The 21,658-nt window shown below is 40.1% G+C and overlaps 1 protein-coding gene across 4 annotated transcripts; it reads right to left on the bottom strand.

The window, feature by feature from the left end:
• Positions 1–17: 17 nt before the first annotated feature.
• On the bottom strand, positions 18–21,574 carry LOC110483603 (serine/threonine-protein phosphatase 4 regulatory subunit 1). 4 transcript variants are annotated; one of them, XM_085558280.1, is made up of 20 exons: positions 21,442–21,574; positions 21,302–21,346; positions 16,648–16,768; positions 16,215–16,321; positions 15,495–15,637; positions 14,810–14,956; positions 13,115–13,222; positions 11,996–12,061; positions 11,245–11,403; positions 10,597–10,790; positions 9,834–10,267; positions 8,936–9,168; positions 8,270–8,362; positions 7,594–7,779; positions 7,164–7,325; positions 6,470–6,570; positions 5,239–5,359; positions 4,603–4,737; positions 3,795–3,936; positions 18–3,118 (listed from the first exon to the last, which is right to left on the bottom strand). In XM_085558280.1, the coding sequence occupies exons 1-20, from the start codon at positions 21,446–21,448 to the stop codon at positions 2,964–2,966; spliced, it is 2,859 nt and encodes a 952-aa protein (XP_085414406.1). In that variant the 5' UTR covers positions 21,449–21,574; the 3' UTR covers positions 18–2,963. The 4 variants fall into 4 exon arrangements, with proteins under 4 accessions (XP_085414406.1, XP_021409268.3, XP_021409270.3 ...); XM_021553593.4 differs by having other exon boundaries at positions 16,648–16,780; positions 21,442–21,531; XM_021553595.4 differs by lacking the exon at positions 21,302–21,346 and having other exon boundaries at positions 16,648–16,780.
• Positions 21,575–21,658: the final 84 nt, after the last annotated feature.

Below are 21,658 nucleotides of genomic sequence, written 5' to 3'. Positions count from 1 at the left end.
AAATCAGTTACCACAAATTGGTTTAAAAAACAGTCACAGGATTTATTGAGATAAATACAAAGTTACATAGATTCTCTATTCTGACAAATGAATGACACTTCCAGAGTGTCCCCACTTAACTGTGCTCTGAACACCACGGTGTAGTGACACAGCTGCCACGTGCTCATCACACCAGGGCCACAAGTGAGGCTCAAACCTAAGCAACATGACCAACATGCTTTGGATCACAAGTGCTGGATCATTCCCTACAGCATCCCAGCAATATTGCACCAACTACTGTTACTGTCATGTTCCTTAGCTAGAAATGCTGAAAAGTGATATTCTTACTGCTGCTGTGAAAGTGGGTGGACTACCTAACTTTGCTCTACCTGGCTTTTTAAATACGTATTTTTGCATAATTTAAACAACCCAGAGAACTGCACATGAACACACTCATTGCATACATTTGTCTAGGACAAGACATAAAGTGCAGCCTTTAGTCATGCTGAAATCATTTCTAGTTTAAAACTGAACCAAAAGGACAAACTTACAGAGGGTAAATCTGGGTAACAGACCTGCACATTGTCTACAGAAAACCCACCCCAGAACTATGCTGGCCCCCATTAGGACATGGAACTGTGGAGTTGTAACAGGAGGTTTTAAATGCTTGACTTAAATCACCTCGTTCAAAACCAACCTGAATTTGGGAGCCAGAGAGGTACTAAAATATTATCAAAAAACAAGGAATTTTATTCAGCCTTTTAGTGAGCTTTTATAGCTGGTGGCTTACCCTTTTACACACATCCTAGTTAAAAACTCCTACTGAACACTAAGCCAAACATGCTAAAAACTATGGAAGCTTGTGTTTTCCAGTGGATTATTGCAAGGTAACTATTGAAGGTGATCTGACAAACAGACCTGGGTTGGGTTAACGTTCAAGGTATTTAATTTATATACAGTATATTTCAAACATACTTACATATACACACGGTTAAAAAAATCTGTTCAGTGCTGAGAAATTTAATGAACTGATAATAAAAAACAGAAGTGAAACCTTGTCAGAAAGGCCTTAGAAAATCTGAACTGTTAGAAAATATCAGTATAATGCCAGCATTAGAAAAAGATATTAGAACTAGAAAAAATTAACTTGAGGGGTCTTTTTGTTAAGAAATTGCAATCATAAAAAATCTGTAGTGAAGAAGCATTTGTTTTAAATTATAAAAAAAACTGTAAAAAATTAAATGTAGAATGTTGCAGAGTTTACACTGTTTGCTGCAATAGCAGTGGTGTGTTTCTGCCTGCAACTTCCAAAGAGCATTTTGTGATCTTACAAGAAAACAATTTGCTAAAAATACTGTACATATTATAATACATGTCTGGTTAACTCATACAAAAGTGAGCCCTCCCAAAATACAGAACCCAGCTGAGGAACCTACTCACTGTACTGCCGCATCCAAACAAAACCAAAACAGGTATTTCTGTGATAACCTTCCCCCATGTGAACTACTTACTATGGAACATGAAAGAAGGGTGAGTATTGGTGAGTATTTACACAGGTCTGCTGAGGTAAAAGGACTCTGCTCTCAGGAAGAAAGTAACTGTGATTATATGAAACCACTTCAATAATTTATAATTTATAATAATTTGGTTTTTTGAGCAGGATAAAGTTTCAATCCACAATTTAAAAAAGACTATTTTTTCCCAGGACCCACGTTATTGCACATTTGGGATCCAAAAGAAGACAGGGTCCAGCAGGAGTATAAGCTTTATAATTTGTCTGAGGCTACTCAATTTGACTAACACAATTGTGCTCTTTCTTCCAAGCCCCTGTTCCAACAGAGAGGAGACATCCCACTTCACCTAACCTGTCTGACTTGGTGTTTGTCCCAGACCTTGCCCTACTACCCACAGGGGTGGCAGAGCAAACTGTGGCACCACCTTTCCCCAGAAGATTTCTGCACTGGGGTTTTGCAGAATTTAGCACTGCTTTGTTTCTTAGGAAAAGCTGTTTGGGGTTTAACCACTGGGCAGGTTAAAAGGTGTTTGTTAAATGAGGTGTGCATGTAGAACAAACAGACTCAAGCCTGTATCTCTCTGTAATACCCTTGTACAGCTCCAGCTCCTGCTGCAGAATTGAATCCCTCAACTCAAGTGACCTTTGCTGGGTCAGAATGAGGAATTTTCCGCATAGGAGATCTCCAGTCTGCCTGCTCCTGGGAGAGGCAGCAGCAACAAAAACTGACCTGTGAACACCTGTAAGGGCAGTCAGAAATGTTGCTATTATTATCTCTTAACACTGTAAGGGTATAGGAACAAACTAACAGAAACTTCACAATATACAAAGAATGTTGAGCTCTCCGTGTTTTAAAAAATATCACACATAAAAATGATCGACCAATACTTCATTCTAGCAGTGTAACTACTTTAAAAAATGAAATGATTTTTGAGCTATTCCCATTGATACAGAATTAAGTTCTTCATAATTTTTTGTTACAATTCAAAACTATTCACATATATACACTTTTTTTTCAAATAAATGCAGTAAGTGGAACAGTACAAAGATAATAAAAGTGAGGAAGAAACAGCTTCAGGAAAGTTTGCTATAATCAAATATTAAGATTTAGCCACCTTTTTGAGTTCATAGCAAACTTGTACTAACGGAAATATTTTGTTAAAAAAATGAAATGTAAATTCCAAATATCCCTAAACACAGAGTGTGGTCTAAGACTTCACAGACAATATTGAAGTGCAGGTGAGGTCAGAGTTATCACCTCAATTTATAAAGGGAAAACCAAACGGAAGGAATTACTCACAGGAATAAAACACACTGCTGTAGATGAAACAAGGTCATGAAATGAAGACTAACATTTCTCAACACCCCCTTTCCTGCTCAACAAAACCCACCTTCTATCCTCATTACTCACACTAACAGAAACAAGGTGAAAAACCGTCCTGCTGTTCAGCCTTCACTGCACAACAACCCTTTAGTTTTGTTTTTCACTGGTGATATTGTCCATGCTATCCTGTTTCAGTTTTATGGTGGCAAAGAAAGACACATCTTGATCTCTGTCAGACTGCAGGGCTAGAATGGTCTCTTCTGCAGCTTCTAGATGAGGATTGCCAACACTTTTAAAATAAGCTGGAAAAAGGGGAGAAAAAAAAAGACAATTTTAATCAAATCCAAAGGAATAAACACTAGAGCATATGTAGTGCAGAAATACAGAGAATGCCAAAACCATCTGGGGCAGTTTATCCAGTTTATAGTCCCCTTACAGAAACTACAGGAAACTAAGGAAGCTGACAGAGAAAGAGAAATATGCTGCTTCTGATTCATCTTATTAGGTACTTAAATACTTCTAAGATTTTTGCTGAGCCCTAAATAGAAACGTATCAATGAGCAACAGGCAGCTGCTACTGAACAACGCATTCCAAACCCTTCTCCATACTTTATTCTGAAAACAAGATAGGAGATTTCTGCGCTTCTCCCTCTGAACGATCAGAGGGCAGCACACCAAGAGACCGGAGATGCGCAGAGTAACGCAGGCCGGCGTTTGGAGGCAGGAGCTGCGGCTCGCGGGCCCGCACTGCCCCCGTGCGGGGCCGCTCGGCGCCTGCAGCGCCGCCAGCGCAGCTCCAGCCCGCTCGGGATGAGCATCCCGCCGGCGAAGCCACTCCAGTACTCTCAAATCTCAATTCAAACCCTAGATTACAGTGCGTGACTGTTTCACAGCCTTGCACCGACTGAGGTTCTAGAGCTGTGCTGCCAGAGGAGAGCCCGAGGTGCCAGATCTTTCCAAGGAAATGAAGGACTACACCTTTCTCCAGCAACGTCTGCCTGAGAGCCTTGGCGAGCAGGACCCTGACGTTTGGCACAGGATCTGATGCAAGGCTTAGAAGGCTGGGGAGTAAGTGTTCAACAAACTGGTCCACAGGCATGCACTCCTCTTCTACTACAGCCTGCAAGACAAACACGCAACAGAAAAAGCAAGATTTAAGTTAAAAATACAGTATTTGCCATTCCTTTTGTTTCTTTCCACCTTGTCCTTAATTTGCCCTGTTAAAAAAAGCTCTGAACAAGAACCCCCCACCCTGTGTCTTACCATTTTGAATTTCAGCCAAAGGAAGAACAGATTAATTTCTTTCAAGAATGTTTTAGGAAATGCTGCTCTCTTGCCTGTCATCGCCCTTTTTCCTTTTAATGTTCAACCCTTGCTCCTCACTGCTACCCAAGTAAGCATTTTTGGTTTGGATGGGGTGAGGTGGCAATAAGTGGGAAATAGTTCCTGGCATTCAGCACCCATTGGTGGTGTGAAGAGCTGTTGTGATCCTTTAGCCTAGCATGGCCAAGGATTAAATAAATCTGTCTGTTTGGGACTTAACTCTTGGCTTTGCCACTGGGATACCAGATAGTCCAAGGATCAGCTGTGGCAGCTGGAAGCACAGACCCAGCCAGGGATACAGCCTGGGGTGGGACAGCCAGATGCCAGCACTGAGACCACACTGACTCTGACCAAACCAAAAATAACCAAAAAAATTGTGAGTCATATTTCAGTATTGCCCACATTGCTGCAAAGCCCCAAATTGAATGCACACATAGAAACAGAGAAGAGAGAACATTCCAACCTGACAAATGAAGGCAAAGGCTTGTCTCCCAACCCACTTGGAGCAGTGGCGAAACCGCACTACGAGCTCATTGATGAAATTTAATCCCAGGCCATTGGCACTGTTTGCATAGAACTTCTGTAATATTGCTACAACCTGTGAGCCAAAGGAATGGGAAAAGGAGGGGAACAAAAAGAAGAAATGAAACTTCAGCTTCAGCCCTTAGACTTAAAAAGACTTCATTTCATTTGAATGCTACAAGGGACACTGTATTCAATGTAGTCAGCTCTGCTTGTAGGCTTCATTACAAATTAAATCAACTTTGAGGAAAGATCAGAAGCTGGTTGTTCTGTGTTTTGTTGTGGCTTTTTTTTCTCCCCAGAATGGGGGAAGGTTTTCCAAATCACATATACTGGCTTACATTCACTTCAAAGGATTTCTCATTCACATACAACCACAAAGAAAAATTTCAGTATCTGTGGCAGTCTGACAACTCAATATTTTATAAACTTTCCACTTGACTTTTTTCCGTATTGATTCCCATGTTTATTAAAACATCCCTATTCACCCTAGTTGTCTGAAAAAACAGTGATTTCAGGTACCCTCTCCAGGAGCATTTTCCTGCTCTCCTGCCCAGAAGTGAACTAAATCCCCTACCAGTTTGAAGGAGATCCACCGAACTTCCGAAACTTTATCGGAGCACAGAGTTAGTGCAATGTGCCTTAAGTAGTCAAAGACATCATTGGGATTGTAGAGCTCCAGGATCAGGATCAGCTGCCTGGAACACAAAGGAAACCATTACTGTACCAAGTGCAGCACCAGCCTGCTGCCATTCACCAGCTCTTACAGGTGGGGAAGGAGCACCAAAGCACCAGGGTTGCTACAGAGCCCTTGAGCAGTTTGTTCTTCTCTTCACTTGTTACAGGTACAGGCTTTAATCCATCAGGGAGGCCCAGAGAAACTGTGATCCAAACTACATGTACCAGTGTATCAACATTATCCAAAAGAATAACTAAAAGCTACAAACATAAGCATGAGAAGCCTTTTTCAGCTTCAAAACAATACCCTGTACATTCTTGCAAAGCAAACACTGAATATTTACCTCAGTGTAGAAATCTACATTTCAGAAAATAATTCCTATCACAGAACCACACAGAACTCACTCCAGCCATAGAACCAGCAGCCACACAGAGCCCAGGCAGTGGCAGCTCCCCACCAGGGCTCAGGGAGCTGCTGTGTAACTTCTGTACCACTGTGAGTTTGTTGTGCCAAACTACAAAGGGAGAGCGAGTCCTCAACAGCCCAAACACAGCAACAAAATAAACACAAAGGTCAGAGTTTATCTGCAAACTATGGCTACAATGGTGCTGAAAATATCAACAGGGCTTGTAGAAAAAGAACTGTGGGACGTTAATCTACCTTTGTTATATACCCACTCTTATAGAAGTACCAAAAAAAGCCCAGCTTGTTTTTTAAAAACTAGTTTTTCTTTCCTACACCTTAAAAAAAAATAATTTTTACATGTCTTTCACTAATTTTTGCAAGGGAGTCTTGAACTAATAAATTCTCACTGAATAGTATCTATCAGATTATCATGCTTCATCAGCTGCAAGTGAACCAGATCTCCATTTAGTAAAATCACAGGCACTTAAGTTTCAGTCACACATTACAGCACAACTTGTGAAAAATAAAAAAATAAAAGCACACCAAAAAACCCAAACATCCTCAACTCCCCCCAAACAACCCTAACAGCCAGTGGCTTTTTCCTTCCTAAAGAATGGTTGTAAACTTTTAGCTTCTAATCAAGATGTGCTAACTTCTGAATGTAATTACTTATTTCCAAGTTAGTAATATAGGTTAAAAATCAGAAGTTAACAAAATTACATACTCTGCCAGCTCGTAACGAAACCTCCAGTTCCTGCTGTTATCAGTCACCACAAATTCTTGCAGCTGGTAAAGATACTCTCGCCTTTTGTCTGCATGAAGTAGCTAAAGGAAAAACATTACTGGTATAAAACTGATAAAACTTCAGACTTGCAGTTCTCTGGTGTGTCACTAGTCACACCTATGTGCATTTTCCTACTTAAAAAGCAAGTGACTAATGACAAGGTGCTTCCTAAAAACTGTGCAGAGTCACCCGAGTGCCTGGACACACACAAGTGACATCCAAAGTACAAGAAGTCATCCCTCTAGCAAAACCCAAAGCACCATCTCCAAGCATGACAGTGAGTAACCAAAAACTGAGGATCTGTGTGTATTCCACAGCAGCCCACCAAGATCTGCTCTCTTCTCTCCCAGCCCCAAACACAAACTGCTACTGGGCCAATTTTCTCAGTTTACAAGAACCAGCAGCATTTACAAACACATTTACAAAGGGTTTTCAGCTTGGTATTTTGTTGGGATATGAGAGAAAAGAGAAGTGAGGCACATTAAAAGAAGGAATAGAGGCACACACAAAATGGTAGCATTGCAAAAAATTAAGCATTGATTAGATACTGAGACATGCACAGCTCATACAGAAACTCATCATATAATGGAGTCAGAAAAAAATTTATGTTGAGAAATTTATTATATTTTCCTACCTTCAGAAAGTCATAGAGATGTTTGAGGACACCAATACGCACTTCATCCAGGTCTTTCAAGAAGCCATTGAAAATTGGCACCAGATCAGCAGCTGTTAACTGATCCCCCAGGATCACAGCCAGCTCGTGGATGGAGAAAGCCAGAGTGCGCCGCACCTTCCACTGCAAAGGGGCCAGCAAGGGAACTATGTGAGGCACCATGACTACAATAAACAAGCTTTTGAACTACTCTGTGTGAGGATTGAGAGAGCAGGACAAACAGGGCTAGTAGAAAGTGTTAATCATGAAGTCTGATTTAAATCTGGAATTTTATATTTTTAGTGTTTATTCCTCCATATTAAATTATACAACCTTATAACTACAGTACAGACTGAAGAAAAAACCTCCTCCTCAAAATTCTGATTTGTGTAACAAAGCTTTCTTTTCTTACCTGTACATCTGAAGCTAGTGTTTCATAGGTGTCCTTGAGGCAGTGCCAGTTCTGCCTGCCCAGTGTTAGGGCCACCCCAGGCAGGCTGTAGGCACAGTGCTTGGCAATCTCAGTGTCAACAGTCTGGGCCCGAGCAGGGTCAGTCATGGACAGGTACTGGTCCAGTAAAGGCTGAGGGATGATGTCCTACAGACAGACACACTTCAATTTAAGAGCAGAAAGAAAATACAGCTGCTGTGCTACAGTTCTACCAACCAGCCAGCACCAAAACACAAAAGACAAGACACCCCTTGTGTGTGTTACTCTCACCAAGGGTACATAACTCCAATGGTTATTTATCCTCTCATGAGGACAGAGCAGTCAGCAAGGAACAGTCATTATGGTTTTATCAACACCTTGCATCAACCAAGCTGAAAATTCCTTCTTTGCTGATGCCAAACAGTAAATCAGTGACAGAACAGGTCAGTGCCTATCTTGGTTGCACAGGTTGCTTCTAAGGCACCAAAAAGGCAACAGAATGTTTCTAATTTTCTCATTTAAAACAGGGTAGTCCTTGAAGTCTGGAGCATTCCTTCACATTCTGCAACTGATCCACTGCAGAAAGTATCACTGCATTAAGTGTAGGATGAACTACATCCAGTACTCCACTAAAACCATTAAATGCCATTTTAATCACCTGTAATTTTGACTTGTCATCTTCAAGTGATGGATTATTTTCTTGCTCTTTCCTCAAAAAGACACTGGTTCCTCTGTGTTGTTCCTCTGAGCCCTGTAAAAGAAGGTACCAGGTAGTGAAATGAAGGAGACTTGGTGCTGTTTGGGCTATTTCAAAGCATCACAGTGCAGAACAACAAAGCTCAGACTCAGAACAGCCCTGCACAGGCAGAGCCTTGTTCAGTGTGTTTATGCAAATGCAAAAAGAAAACAGTTGCACACTGAGGCAAACAGATTGTAGCAACAAAAAGGGGCAGCAGTAGTTAAGATTTACTTCTAAATAAAGGAACCTAACATCACAATCACAACATTCATACACATTTTGGATGGTTACTTTTAAATAGTTTTTATTCTTGAAATTAAATTACATTCAACAGAATTTAATGAGAAAAAAAACGTACAAGACTACTCCAAAATTTAACTCCTGGGTCATTTGGGTGCAAACAGAAATGATAACCCTTAATGGCTTTTCTTTTGTTAATTAGAGTAAGTAGTAGAGTAAATTACTAGACCACAACTATGATAGCTGTGGTCTAGTAATGTTCAAAGGCTTTGGATCAAAAGTGGATCAGTTATGCCAGGGACTACACAACCCCACACAGCTCAGACATAGAGCACGTGTACTTACCGTGCTTTTCAGCACACTGGTGCTTGACTGGTCACTGATGTCATCCTGGGAGGCAGGGGATGAAAGAGTGTCCCCCTGTACCTGGTTGCAGGCAGCACCTGAAACTGTTGTTTCATCCAAAATCATTTTGTTCTGAAGATTGTCACCACTTTCTTCCATTTTTTTGGCCTCACAGTCACCAACAGAATCAAACTGAGCAGCTCTGAGAGCAGCAGACAACACTTGGACCTGAGCTGTATAAAGCAAAAGATGATTATTTAGTGTCCTTCCTTTATTTAAAGGCAGTAAACTTGTAATTAACTCATCTGAAAAGATAAAAGGTAGTCCAACTATGAGCTGCACACAAAGGCTGTATTAGCAAACATTTGCTCTTGGAAAGGTGTTTTACTGCAGAGCACTTGAGACTTGGTGAAACAAGAACTAGGAATGACAAGAAGGATTTGGCCCATGAAGCACAGATCCCACTATCAGGCCAATATATTTTCAATGCTTTTGACAAATGGCCTGTTTCAGGTGGGTAATGAGGAAGAACTTGAAATTAGGGCCATTCTCAGTCAGCCAATATTAGATTAATTCAGCTTGTAACACTGTCACTAAACCCTCAGTACCTACAACACTCAGAACAGGTTAAAACTGTCTTTAACAAGCTGTTTTCCCTTTTGTAGTTAGACCAATTTATTTTTCATGCAAACAGAAGCCAGGAACATTTCCCCAGCTGCTCTAGAAATAACTTTGGTCTTATGAAAAAATCTGTTGCATAACCTTCTACTACAATTTACTACTCAAGGTAAGTTCATCACCCTATGAAGACCAAGCTAATTAAAATGCAGCCAAGTGTTTAGTAAAGGCCAGAAAACCTGCTCAGAGAAAATACGATTTTATTGTCACAGAGTCTCACCTTGAACATCTGGATCGTCTATGTGCTCCTGTAAGCTTTCTAGAACCTTTTTTATTTCACTGCTAGCAACACAGTTATTACATGGCACAGAGCAGGCTTCGTTGTGCTTCTCAGCCTTGAACTGCAGCAACTCCAGGTCCTGACTTATGTCGGGCAGAGGAGAGCGCCAGTACAGGAATGTGCTAAACACATCTCCAGCAGACGGCAGCCCCGAGCTCAGCCCCGGAAAACCGCTATCCTTCGTGCCTCCAGAGGCACCAGCAGCAGTTTTGTCACCCTGACACAAGCCAGACACATCTTCTCCAGGGCTGGCACAACAATCTGAACTTTCTTGCCACGAATTTTTATTTAGGTCCTCAGAGAGCTTTGTACGAACTTTTGCTGAAGCCTCCTCAGTTGATGATTCTGGTTTGATTTCCATTGGTTGTTCTGAGCTGGAAATAAAGTTATTGAAAGAAAACTTTAGGTACTCTGTAACAAGAGGTTTTCAGTGAAATCATTCATCAAAGACAGTAGCAACAACAGAAGCTTTTCTCTAAAGAAAGACAATTTGTCACCACTATGCTTTACTTCACCAGTTTTCCCTTTGCCTTCCTGTGAAGCCAAAGTGAATTTTTCAATAATGTGGTTACACTCAAATGAGTGATCTCTCTTCAGACTTTTTCTGGAACTACATTCTCAAATTGAAATTTTTAGCCTTGATGAGCAACAAAATCCCCCTTTTTTAACCCCTTCACTACATCACACCTTTCCCAGGATTTACCTGGGCAATGCAGCATTTGCACTGGAAGACATCACAGTGATATTGTTGCTTGGCTGACAGGAATTGAAATTCACATCTTGTGCTGGTGGTCGGATACTCAGTGTCCCATCCTCTCGAATGTAAAGACCAGCACTTGAAGGGTTTGCAAAGGTAGAAATAAATGGGCCAAGAGACTGAAAAGCAGCCTGACGAACCTGTGGTGGTGCAAGAGCAACAGTCAGGCTTCATGCAACTCTCACAGAGTTGAATAATTTAAATTTGGTCCAATTTTCAGTAAGAACCAATTGGTTCTTAATATAACAGCTTCATTTATATAACCAATTACCAAGTAAGTGCCACTTAAGCAAAGGGTGCTACACCTAAGCATATATCTACGATCATTGTACAGAAATCTTCTCGAACTTCTAAATTTGAAGGACATCTGCTTACTTCAACTCATTTAACCAAAGCAACCTTTTCTCACAAGAGTATTTACATTTACAAACTGTTGAGAGAGAGGAAACATAAGAAACTCTCTCATTAGAGATTATTTTTTAGCACATTAAGCTCTGATCTCAGCAAATGCACTTCAGAGCACTACTAAACTTGCCCATTATTTGTTTAGGATCTGCCTGGGAGGAGGCATCCATTCCAGAGGGAGCTACTCACCCATCTGCAGGTGTCACTGATCAGGCTGATGAACAGTGGGGAGAGTTTGCTCCTGCGAACTTCTGGGGATGTGGTGTAGGACACTGCCATAAAGCATTCAGCACAAGCCTTCCTCATTCCCCACACACTGTCCGAACACAGCTCAAAGAACTTGGGAATCTGCCAAAATTAAGTCAATCCAAAACTAATTAAAGACTAAACAAAGACTGCAGCATTATCAAAGTATTGGTTTGAAAACTGGAGACAATGACAGCTCAGAGACTAAAATAAGTAAAGATCAGAAGAAACAGGGACAGGTTAAATGCATGCACTAATTAAAGGAACTGGAAAAAACCCATCTGTCTCTCACTTACTGCATTAGGAATCTGTGTACAACTATTTGCAGCAAGAAAGAATATAAAGAATTATTAATGGCCTATTTTCCCTGAAATCATAATTGAATTGATGATCATCTAGTTCAGGGGAAAATAAAAGTGGTAATTCTATAATGTGTGTGCATACATAAATATATAGATATATATACACACATATATGCTGTCAATTACATGGTTAAACATATTTTGCAAAGCAAGAACTTTGCATTCTCTTAATTCCCAGTTTTGCTGTGCAATTGCAACCACAGCCTTAGCCAAATCAATTAAAAAATGCATGTACACTGATTATTTTGTAGAGAAGACAATAAAGAAACTCATTATTAAACTTTCTGAACTGCGAAATACAGGTTTTGCAAATTGATTTAGTTTTTACATACCAGCAGTCTTTCAGTGGCTTCTTGCCCAACTGCATTACAAATGTCACCAAAATTAGCTGCACAAATCTAAGAAATAAAAAGTCATTAATAACACTGTCTTTCAAGGGCATTAGGTTGATTATCAACTCTACCATGCATTATTTATCCCATCAAACAACTGCACATGTTTTGACTCTTCCAATTTCAGGCCTGTAACTGCATCATGTAATATTAACTCATCCAAACAAAGACTCTTTGGAGTAAATGTCCGTACTCCACATGCCTCTGGGCTCAATAGTAATAAAGGTTTCTGGATGAGGAGCATCATCTGCTCCAGTAACCACCAGAAGGGACAACAAGCCCACATGAAAGTTTAAATCACTTTGAGCAGCAGCTGTCAAGCCCAAAGCAGGCCAGAACATGATACCAGGGTCAGGACTTAGGTGTACTGACAGCACTACCCTGGCTCAAGGTGGCTTAAGTGCTTTGCTGAAGCAAAGTTTAATCAAGGTCTCAAGTTCATGCCATTTACAGGCCATTACAGAAGCTCTAATTAAGGCAAAAGGGACATCCCCTCAGGCTGGAAAAAGATGTTGGCAAAATCTGAAATAATTTAAGATAGAGCTGTGTTAGTACATGTTTTAGTCAATCTCTGAAGCTTGGCATGACCCCAAGTCTAAACAAGTATTTTAATATATCTTATGCTACAAGTTTCCTTTTGTACTCAAACATGAATTAAAGTGTTACACTTTGGGGATTTCTCCTTTCAATAGCAACAGATTTCTTTTTAAAGACAAAATGTCTCAAATGTCCATTACTTTTGAATTTTGAAATAAAATGCTAGAAATTACAAAAGTTGCTACAATCCTATAACCAAGCACAGCAGCTTACAAAAAAACATTGTGCAAAAATATTAAATGTGCAAGACCAGTTTAACTACTGGACCCAACCTACTGGTCAAAGTCTATTAAGTTTCTTTACTGAACCACAGAAACTAGAACCATGTCAATAAATCAAAACTTCTCTTCCAGATGCTTTGAAAGTCCATCAGCTAGAGTTATGACTAAATTATGTAGGAAGGCATTTGAACAGCAGTGTACAAATTCATTTTCAGGGGGTTAGGCTTGAATACACACCAACCTTTCGGACTTGAAACAATTTCCCATCACTGCACAGTTCACAGAAACGAGGAAGCAGCATGTGCTCAACTGTTGTTCTGCTCAACATAGAAGCCATTTTACAGATTATCTAAAAATCAGGAAAGGAATTTGTGTAAGGAGAAGAAAATTGTAAACCTTTTAAGCACAGCCAAATATTCCTCCTAAAAATTACCTCAGAGAGCAAGACAATGATTACAATCAAACAGATGAAACTGCTACACATTATTTGTTTTTCCATACACCTGTTTTATGTAAAGCACAAACACAGCTTTACTTTAAATTATTCTATGCCAGAACATAACATTTCTCCATTTAATTCCTTGTCTATTTTATCTGGTTAAATAGAACTTTTATTAATAGATTTGTTTTCAAAGTGTTTGCAATGTGGCAAATACTGGCATTTTGTATGGAGAAGACAAAAGTTCCATTGCACTAAAGATCTTATAAAAATCACACTCCTTAAGCATATTAGAAATATCCCAAGTTTCAGCATGCAAGTATGACACTGGTCTTTAACAGCTCAGGTACTTAAAAACATGCACAGTCCCAGCTCTGAAGGCTCAGATATCACAATAAAATAGAAGTTTGCCATACAGCAGGAGACAAAAAAGGGGAGTGCAAGAAAAATGAGTTATTTATGGGAGACACTGCACACTTTACAGGAATGATGTCCAGGAATTTTAGGAGTTAACAGTGCATAATTAAAGGAAGTTCGTAACACACTCATTAAATGTGCTTTTTTTTGAGGAATCATCAGTTTCCACCACCAGCACAAACCATGTTTCTGCTGTGCAAATCATGTGTTTTGGGTTGGGTGTTTCCTTTCAGCTCCCACTTTCTGGGAGAACTTGCTGTAATTCTTGTATTTGCAAGGGGCTCTCATGCACCGGGGGTTTAATGCTTACACAAACATCAGATTACAGTCCCCATCTTTCTGTTTTCATTTTTCAAAAAATATTGAAGCATTCTACCATCACAAAAAAAAATAAGCTCTTTTTCTTTATAGGAATAAATGCTTACCTTTCCAATAGAATGCTAAATAACAACTAAGGAAGAGACCATTCAAAGACTTTCCTACAAATTTTCAAACTCCTAAAAGGCAGCTGGTGCTCAGATGTCATCCTGGAAAATTGTCTAAGCAATTCCCAACTCCCAGACAAGGAAGAGGAAAATCTAGCTGATAAAATATTTTACAGGTCAAGTGTCAGATATCCATGCTGAAATGTAATTACACACCAGAACTTTTCTGTGGAGTCAACTGATTTCTTGAAAGTCACCAGGCAATGTTTTTTTCAAAACACTTCAGAACAGAGATCAGGTCATATTTCTACAACATTACTGTGAAACCTGGTAAAGCAAATGTAAAGAACACTCTGGGGAATGTAACAACCCTAACAAGAATTTTAAAAAAGGTTGCCAAGGACCAATTGTATTTTAAAGCTATTCAGCTACTATTTTGATGTAATTTAGGATCCTGAAGCATAAAGATTGTCTCTTTTAAAATCTGGTATTTTCAAAAATCCAGAATAAAAATTAAAGACTTGTTTTGTTAAAGTAAAAATCCAAATATCTTACTGAATAAAAACAAAAAGTTTGATGGCTTACTGTATTTAATGTCAGTTCTATTCCTGGACCTCATCTTAATCAACACCATAAATTAATGTTATCAACTTACATTGACAGCTTCCACCTTGTACTCATCATCACTGTCAGGAGCAGAAAGGTCCAGCAGAATTGGACACACCTTATTTTCAATGTCACTCTGAGCCACAAGATCTTGTTCCAGCAGTATCAGCAGTGCTTCCTGGCCTGCCTTTCTGACCTATAAACAAACACACAAAACCAGTTTGTCACCATAAAAACAACATTTACAAATACAAGAACCACCAAACCCTCTATCCTTTGAATGGACACACAGGTACAAAAAAAATCAAATTCAGGAAAAAAGTCTTAGTTTTACTAAAATAAGGAATTAGCAACAAATACTAAAGTTTAATATAATCATTACATGATATTTCATCACATTTGGAAAATAAGACAAAAGATGAAGTAGAAGACAGGGTTTTCAAGTCATGACTCCTGTAACAGATTCTGTCCACGTGCTGTCAGGCAAATCCTGAAGTCTCCCATTATCTGCTAAGGGAAGTATTAAAAACCCAAAAATACAAAAACAACAACAACAAAAAAATCAGACATCCCTAGAGGAATGTGCTGAAACCACTAAACACAGAGCACTACATAAAGCCAGATATCAATCAACCAAAGTGGAATTTCCTTGTATCTCTTCCCCAGATGCCTTAATTTTACTTAACCACACAGAATTTTCCAAGGATTCAACTGCTGTTGTCTGTATTTCCTACCTGATTGTTAACATCTGTGAGGTACCTCACTACTATGGGCATAAGGTATTCAAAAAATGCTGTTGGGAATTTTGGTCGACTTTCTTGCAAAAAGATGGCAATAGGAGGTATCTGCTCCATCAGCTCTGTACGAACAGTTGGCTCTGGAAATAAAAATCAGATTACATTAGTAAACATGAAATGAAGATCAGGTACCTTAAGAAAAAAAAGGGGCATTTTTCTTTGTTTTCACAACAGAAGAAAATTAAAATAAGCAAAACATAAAAATAGCAGAGAGATTGCCTGATCTTAAAGGAAAGCTGAATAAAACAGAATAGCCTTACATACATCATCACAGTTGAGAGACTTGGGATCAGTTCCCAAATCAATCCACTAAAATGAGATCACAAGCTGGAAAATCCAGTCACCATGAACATATGCACAAGAACTATTAAAATACACAACTGCTCTGTGCCACTTACACCAGATATAATAAATCAGATTTCTTGAAAATGTTGCTTCAGGCCCTATACTAAGAATAGGCCTTTCATTTAACATTTACCATGCAAAATATTTCAAAAAGAAGAGTTAAAAATGAATCTGTTTTCATTGACAGATCTTCCTGCTAGATGAATCAACTTCCTTGCCTTCTCAAAATCGGAAGTCAGCACTTCCTATGTTGCAATTTATGTAAAATAACTTATACAAATTAAAAAAACAAACAAAAGCAAACTTTCAAACCTGCATCTTCAGAGAGCCTGACCACTATTTCCATTACAGTCAGAAAGTCTTCTTCATTGTTACTGAAATCTCGAAAGACATCCAGAAGACCCCTGGCAATAATTTGCCTGTGGAGTGAACACAATAATTGCCTTAATATCCAGTGACACTTAGATGGGATGTAAGGGGAACTTACCAAATGTAAATGGCACCATAAAACAGATCAAGCTGTTCTCTGAACATTCCACATACCAACAAAATAAAGATGGAATAAAGAGATCTTAATTGATAACTAAGACTGAAAATCTCTTTTCATGGAAGAGTTTTACAAGTTATTCAAATATAAATAACATCAGGCATGTATTTGGGAGAATAATGAAAGACACAGCAACATCTTAACATGCACAGTGCCCTCAGACTCAGGTACCACCAAGTATGCCTGCTGTGCCCTTACCTGTTAAATACATTATCACTGAAGGCATATTTCTCTAGACGAGCCAGTGGAGTTAAGTTATCCTGGCCAGGAATATCCAAGAATGCTGTTATCCTCATGCTATCACAGTCTGGTCCATAGTCTTCAAAGCCAACTTGAAAGACATGAAAAGTAACCAAAAAAAAAAAAAAAAAAAAAAACAAAAAAACAAAAAAAAACAAATCCGAGAGTCAGCAAGAGATGTTACAATGTAAACCACCAACAACCAGTAACTATTTATTTAAAAGAAAAGTAATTGCACATCACTGGAAACAGTTTACAAAATCATCTTAAATTGTATCTAATGAAGTTAAGTACAACACTCGCACACAGACTTGTAAATTCAAGCTTTAAAATTTAACATGACTGTCAAAATCCTGGGCTTTAAACACACTTTACTTTGCCCTTTCAGGGGAGGATCCACATGCATTGAATTAAGAGGGCTCAGCTGACACAATTGCACATCACAAACCAATCCACACATTCAAAAGAAAAGTCAGTCCCATTAGAAGAAACTGTAATTTCAACAATCATAGCAGATTTCAAACTGTATTGCTTTAAACCAGCTCTGTTTCAAAGTTCCTGAGGTACATTTTTCTCACTGTAGTTACTAAATCAAACGTACCTAAATCAAACAGACTTTGGGTAAAAAAAACTTCATGGTACTTGTGAACATGCTGGGAGCTTCCTGCTGTACCTATCAACTATGGACTTTTTTCTGTGTGAGCCCACTCTTCTCTGAATCTTTTTTTGTATTTGCAGCTTCAGATTTTTACCCAATATTACTACAGCAATCGTTACAATTTGCCTTACCAAGTCTGACAGACACCATCACAGACCACAGGCAGGAGGTATGACCATGAAAAGGAAAGGGAATGGGAGAACTTTGTTGTCAAACCTGTTTTAACCCTTTACCCCTACAACCTTGTGAAATAATGTGCCAACAATGCAAATCTTTCACATAAATGCTTTTACTGGATACAGGAACTCCACAGAAAGAGTTGCACTGGAGTAGTTAATATTGCTGCTCTGGGTTTACAACTGTCCCAAGCACACCTAGAACCAGGCACATTTCTTTCACACAAATAGAGCAGCTGGGATCACACTTAAGTAAATGCAAAATCTGCTGACAGCTTCTCACATGCATGAAGTATCTCACAAACCAGCACGTGTGCTGACAGCGACAACCCTTGAAGACAAGAAGTCACTTCTTCGGTCTAAACTCCATTAATACCCATTATAAATCACTTTATATGTTAAAAAAACCTCTGTTCCAAGCCTCAGGTTTTTTCCAACATTTCCTATGTAAAATTCTGCTTTCCAATTATTCAGCAAAAGTCAAAACACTCTCAGAAATGCAGCTCAGTAAAAGAGAAAATCATCTGGACATACTTGGAGAAAAATGGTATATCTGGGTCTTTGGGGGAAAAAAGCAGATTGGTGTAAGGTCTCCAAGGAGCCCCAGGTGAGTATAAATACTACAGAGGTTCCAAATTCTGCTTTTCTCACAGACAATGTACTCAAAAAGTTCAATAGATTTCAAACAAACAGAATTGTGGGATTAGATTAAATGTTGACATTTCAAATGTGCACACAGATACTACAAGTGAACCCGCAGCCACACAATAGGAAACAGATGCTAATTATTCCCAGCTTTTTAGAATGATGACATATTGCACTGACACTCTTACTTCCTCTCCACTGGTCATTATTATTTCTCATGCCTGCTCCTTACAGAAGGGTCTGTCAGGTTCAAAACATTTTTCTGCACAAGTGTAAACAATTTACAGAGCCCAGGTCTGTCTGGGATAAATCTGCTCCGGGACTTCCCCCCAGTCAAGGCATCTGAAGAGGGAACATCCAGATTTGCTGCTTCAGAAGAAACTTGTTGTGTCCCCGAGAGCTCAGGGGAAGTTACAAAATGTCTGTAGGATTGCAGATTTCCCTTCTGAGGTTGCAACAAACACTGACCATCCTTATGTCTATGCAATTATAGTACATATAGATATATTTGAAATTCCACACAGACCAGACACTCAGTAGCTGATTTTTTAGGTTAATCACCTGTTATACAAAGACAGACTGATTAGAATCAATATACTTGTAATTAGCTTTACCTAGTTCCCACCTGTCCCTAATTAGAAACACTAAAAATTAAAGCTATTCATTCACTTCAAACAGTTCAGAATTCATACCAATTCAAACAACAATTAAATAAATCCCAGTTCTAACTTTGACTAAAATACCACACGTGGGACTAATTTTGTAAACATGATGTACATGTTTAATTTTACTGTATGGAGTAGCTCCATTATTCATTTAAAGTACTTAAGCACACACCAGTGCTTCCAAGAGCAGAGAGAAAACAGAACACCACTACTTATGCTCAGGACTGAGAGTTAAATACCTGAAATTTTTTCCATACACTCTCATTACACATAAGTAAGGAATAATCATGGCAAAATCCATTTTGTCTTCTCTCAAGAATTTTGGGGGTTTTTTTTCCCCATAAAATAGGACACCACGGGTACTCACATGTTTCAGAATACACCAAGTACTATAAAGTAAATCCCAAATACTAAACTAGTATTTCTTATCTAATGTTCCTTCACAGGTACATCTATTATTCAGTATTTTTCCCTCTAACTAGATCAAGCAAGTGAGCTTGAAATCTGTTCACCTATAACAGAAATAAATGTGACAGTATTCACAGCTGCACTTGAGTTCACTGTGCTGAAAAGCTGCTCAGAGGTGTGAGAACCTCAGGGTCACAGGACCTAGTGCAGCAATTCAATGTCATCACCCAGTGTCACTATTCAGATTTCACAGCACAAACCAGTAAATAACAGCAGCACAATGGTTTAATCAGCACAAGGTCATTTTCCTCCTGGTGTTTGTAGAAGGAAAAACGAATTATTTAAATACTTTCTTATTAATTACACAAAGGGCATAAATAAGTTAATCTTTCTTCCAGATGACCCACTATCTTGTGAAAAACAAGTTTTAAGCTGCACTTGAATTTAGCTAGATTTTACTACAGCTTTTTCCCACATTCAGAATAAGTCCTTAGACTTCCTGTTTCAACACAATTCAGAGTGCATGATACTATTTCACCAATTTACTTAAGCAAGTCAGAATCCAGTTCCAGTGATTTATTTCACTGAGGTTTTCCTAAAACACATCCTGAACCCTTTGCTAATCTAGGCTCTGGACAACAGTATCTTAGTCATAGGACACCTGAACTCTGCTACAACAGAGAGCTTTTGATTCCATAATTCTAAAGGTAATGCCAAATTAATTGACATAATCAAAGAATATTTTTAAATCATATAATTCAATTTTCATAAAGCTCTAAAAGGTACATTTATTTACATGGTCATCCTGGAATGGATAACTTCTTTCATGAATTACCACTTATGGCCCAACTGTCTTTATCTGGAAATTTTTAGTCACTCGAGTTTTGCCTTATGAGCATCAAGCTTCTTAATCAACTTAGCACACAAATCTGTTACAGTCTAAACAGAACAGCCAAGGAGTGAACACTAACAGACAACAAACACTTCCAGGGACAGTCCAAGGCCAAAACCCATAAGAAAACTACTTTGAAGTTTGCATTTATGTCTGCTTCTCACATTTTACACACTGCTATCTACTAGGGAACAGCAGAAACCTCAAAGGCTGAAGGCAACAACTAACAGAATTCCACAGAACCAGCTCCTCCCACAGAGGCAACGTCCCTGCACAGCTTCCAAACAAAATGCTTGCTTTAGATCCCAGTTGCATTCTAACATTTCCCCTGGTGTTTCTGAAGACCACCTTTCTCCTAAATCAGCTTTCTCATGCTCAGCTGGGAAGGTGGGATGGGTCCACCTGCTCACATTTCCAAGCGGTATCAAACAATAAAAGTCTTGCGAGAAATACAAGTAACATCTTTCTTTTTTAATAGAAAAGTCACTCCAGCATCCAACGTGTCAAGGAAGCCGCCCCACAGAGAGAGCTGCTTTCCAAGGCAGCAGAAGTTCGTATCACTGTCAGTCAAAGCTTTATCTCCTGAAGTCACAGCGCTTACCAGGCTGGTTCACATCTGACAGGTGTGATCCGACAGCCCTGGGCTACACGGGTGCGTGATGGAGCCGTTCCCTGCGCTGAGACCGGGGCACGGTACCCAACCCAAACCCACCGGGTAGTGCGATCCAACCGGAGCACACGCGGAGATCTTCCCTTCAGCCCGAGGTGCGCTCGCAGCACATCCCGGGGATGCAGGAGCAGCGGAAAACGCGTCCTCACAGCCTCTACAGCTTTAGAAAGTCTCACCGCAGCTGAGCAATCCCTGGGCTAAGTGTTCTAATTCCCACCGACAGCAGGAGCGGGGCTGATGCCCTCGTCCCCCCGTGCGCCTTTCTTTCCCAGGCTCGGGTGCTGTCGGAGCTGCTGTTTACACCGAGCCCAGCGGCCGCTGGAACCAGCGGGGATGGTCCAACGCCCCGGGACCCTTCACCTGCCAGAACTGCCTCAAAATCCTCCCCTCGCCCTCAGCGGGGTGAAAACGCGGAGAGGGAAAGCGAGCGACAGGAGGACCCCGGGGTGGGAGCGCGGGCCTGAACAGGGAGCGGAAAAATAAAAAACAGTTACTCACAATCATCTAAGTCATCCTGCAAATCCACAAAATACAAAGGGATCCCTACAAACGAAAAACAGAAGAGAGATACCAGGGGGTTGGTTTCGGAGGGACGGTGGCGGCCCCGGCCGAGCCGCCCGCCCGCCGGCCCCACTTACCGGCCATCTTGGAATGGACATGGGCGAGGAGGAGGAGCGGGAGGGCACAGGGAGGAGCCGCGGGTGCTTCCTGTCGCCGGGTCAGCCCCGAAACGCCACCGGGTGAAGGAGCAGCGGCTGCCGGGGGTCGAGTGTCCCCCTCAGCACCCGAGGGGCACAACAGCGAGCGGGGGGCACGGGCGGGGACTCCGGCGGCCGCCCAAGATGGCGGCGCGTC

This window comes from Lonchura striata, chromosome 20 (assembly GCF_050655825.1).
Source record: "Lonchura striata isolate lonStrDom1 chromosome 20, ASM5065582v1, whole genome shotgun sequence".
Taxonomy (NCBI): domain Eukaryota; kingdom Metazoa; phylum Chordata; class Aves; order Passeriformes; family Estrildidae; genus Lonchura; species Lonchura striata.
The sequence above is the reverse complement of the archived record's forward strand: the minus strand, read 5'-3'. Positions and strand labels throughout refer to the sequence as shown.